General features: G+C 33.9%; 1 protein-coding gene across 2 annotated transcripts in view; it reads right to left on the bottom strand.

Moving 5' to 3' along the window:
* Positions 1 to 1,924, bottom strand: part of LOC107727778 (serine/arginine-rich splicing factor 9) — a 14,537-nt gene that overhangs the window by 7,946 nt on the left and 4,667 nt on the right. For both annotated transcript variants that reach the window (XM_016537769.1, XM_016537777.1), the window contains exon 4: positions 840 to 1,012. In XM_016537769.1, the coding sequence (XP_016393255.1) occupies positions 840 to 1,012 (173 nt within the window). The remainder of the gene's footprint in view (positions 1 to 839; positions 1,013 to 1,924) is intronic.

The raw sequence follows: 1,924 nt of genomic DNA, 5'->3' as shown, positions 1-1,924 counted from the left end.
TTTTATAAAACGGTTATTCCATATACGTAGTAAGGTTTCACAAAATAAAACAGAGCAAATAAAGTGTAATGATATTAATAAAAACAGTATTCTTCCACCAAACAATGTAGCTCCTCAGAAACAGTTGCAACAAAGTGGTTGCCTAGGAACACAGAAGTAAACAAAGGTGTATGTTTGTAGAGTAATTTACTACAGCTTTGAACGCGGCTCAGCCAATCAGAATCAAGCACCGGAACTATCCGCTTTATAAATACGTATCTTCCCACAGGAATTAAAATCATTAATGCATGAGATGAAGATAAAGGGCAATTAGAGATTAAACAATAAACAGTTTTAGGCAAGGCAAATTAATTTTTTTTGATTTCATTGATAGAGAGCAGAGCTGTCAGGCAATATATAACTAGACAACGCTTAGCCCTTTTTTTCCTAGTGGAAACTATGAAGATGGATGATCCAAAAGAAACGGAAACAAAAATCTAGTATATGCATGCAAAGAGTGATGCCCTGACCAGTAACATTACATTGCTAGTCTAACAGTTTTGCCGTCTTATAAATATTAGGAAGTTTAAAATGATTTTATTAGATTAAAAACCGGAGTACAAGCAATGGTGGAGTGTGTGTTTGTGTGTAAAAAAGAAAAAAAATCATACTGTGAAAAACCAAGCTCGTAAAAACAGTGAAACTTTAAACTGTGTTTAAGTGATATAACCGGGTCCCCCGTGCATCTACCAGCCCAGAAAATGTAAAAAAAAAAAAAAAAAAAAAAAACCCAGAGGGATGAACTGAATTTGTCTGAATTTTCTGTTTAATGAACTGAAGTGGTTCCCCAGGACCCTGACCTGGTGAGATCTGAACTCTGTGCTGTCCAGGCGTCTCAGTGCGTACTCCATATCCTCACGTCTGAGGAACTCGACCACACCCTCGCCGTCACGCTGCACGTCAGCGAAACACACGTCTCCAGCCTCCCGCATGTGGTCCTTCAGATCCTGCCAGCTGCCAGAGGGAGGAAGACCTGCACACGGGCCAGAGGCGTTTATTATGGTAGTCTTGATGTTTTGTACAAGAAAGTGCTGCAAACATCCGTGTAAGATGTAGATGCATGCAAACAAATGATCCTACTTTTGCACTACAAGTCAAGCGTTCACATCCGTTACAATAAATGATTATCAGTAAGTAAAAAATGTTGAGTATATAAAGGGACAGTTCACTCAAAATGTAATATTCTGTCATCATTTACTCACTAAACCCATGATTTATCTTCAAAACACACATTAAGATATTTATAAAGAATCTGAGAGGTTTATGTCTCCACAAAAGGTCAAATCCATATGAACCGAGCGTTTAATCCAAGGCTTTTGATGAGATACGATCAGAGATTTTAGTATGCCTAAAAAAATCTGTTCATCATATAAAGTAATCAAATCACTTCACAAGACAAGGATCAAACTGCTTGATTCATATGAACTTTTAAGACTTGTTTAATGGAGAGTTAGAAAACCCCAGGTTTCATTAAACTTCATGTTTTGAAGATGAATTATGGTTTTGGTGAGTAAATGATGACAACATTAATTTTGGGGTGAACTGTCTCTTTAAATACTCTTTAGTTAAATTACTGAGTTATTTTAGTATCATTGATATACTACTACAATTTTTGTTAATATTTTGAATGAAATTTTACTTTTATATTTTCCGTTTTCATTTTAATTTTAGTTAACGTTTTACTAATTTTTTGTGTGTTTTTACTATTTATGTTGTTTTTAAATATGTCTACACAGTTTTTATTCATTTTATTTCCGTTTTAGTTATTTTACTAAAAGATAAACTAAATGAAAATGAGAATTGCTGCCTTGGCAACTTGTTAATATTTTGAATTAAATTTTACTTTTATATTTTCAGTTTTCATTTTAATTTTAGTTAACGTTTT

This window comes from Sinocyclocheilus rhinocerous, unplaced genomic scaffold, assembly GCF_001515625.1.
Source record: "Sinocyclocheilus rhinocerous isolate Xijiao unplaced genomic scaffold, SAMN03320098_v1.1 scaffold42, whole genome shotgun sequence".
Lineage (NCBI taxonomy): Eukaryota > Metazoa > Chordata > Actinopteri > Cypriniformes > Cyprinidae > Sinocyclocheilus > Sinocyclocheilus rhinocerous.
This window is presented reverse-complemented; position numbering and strand designations above follow the sequence as displayed.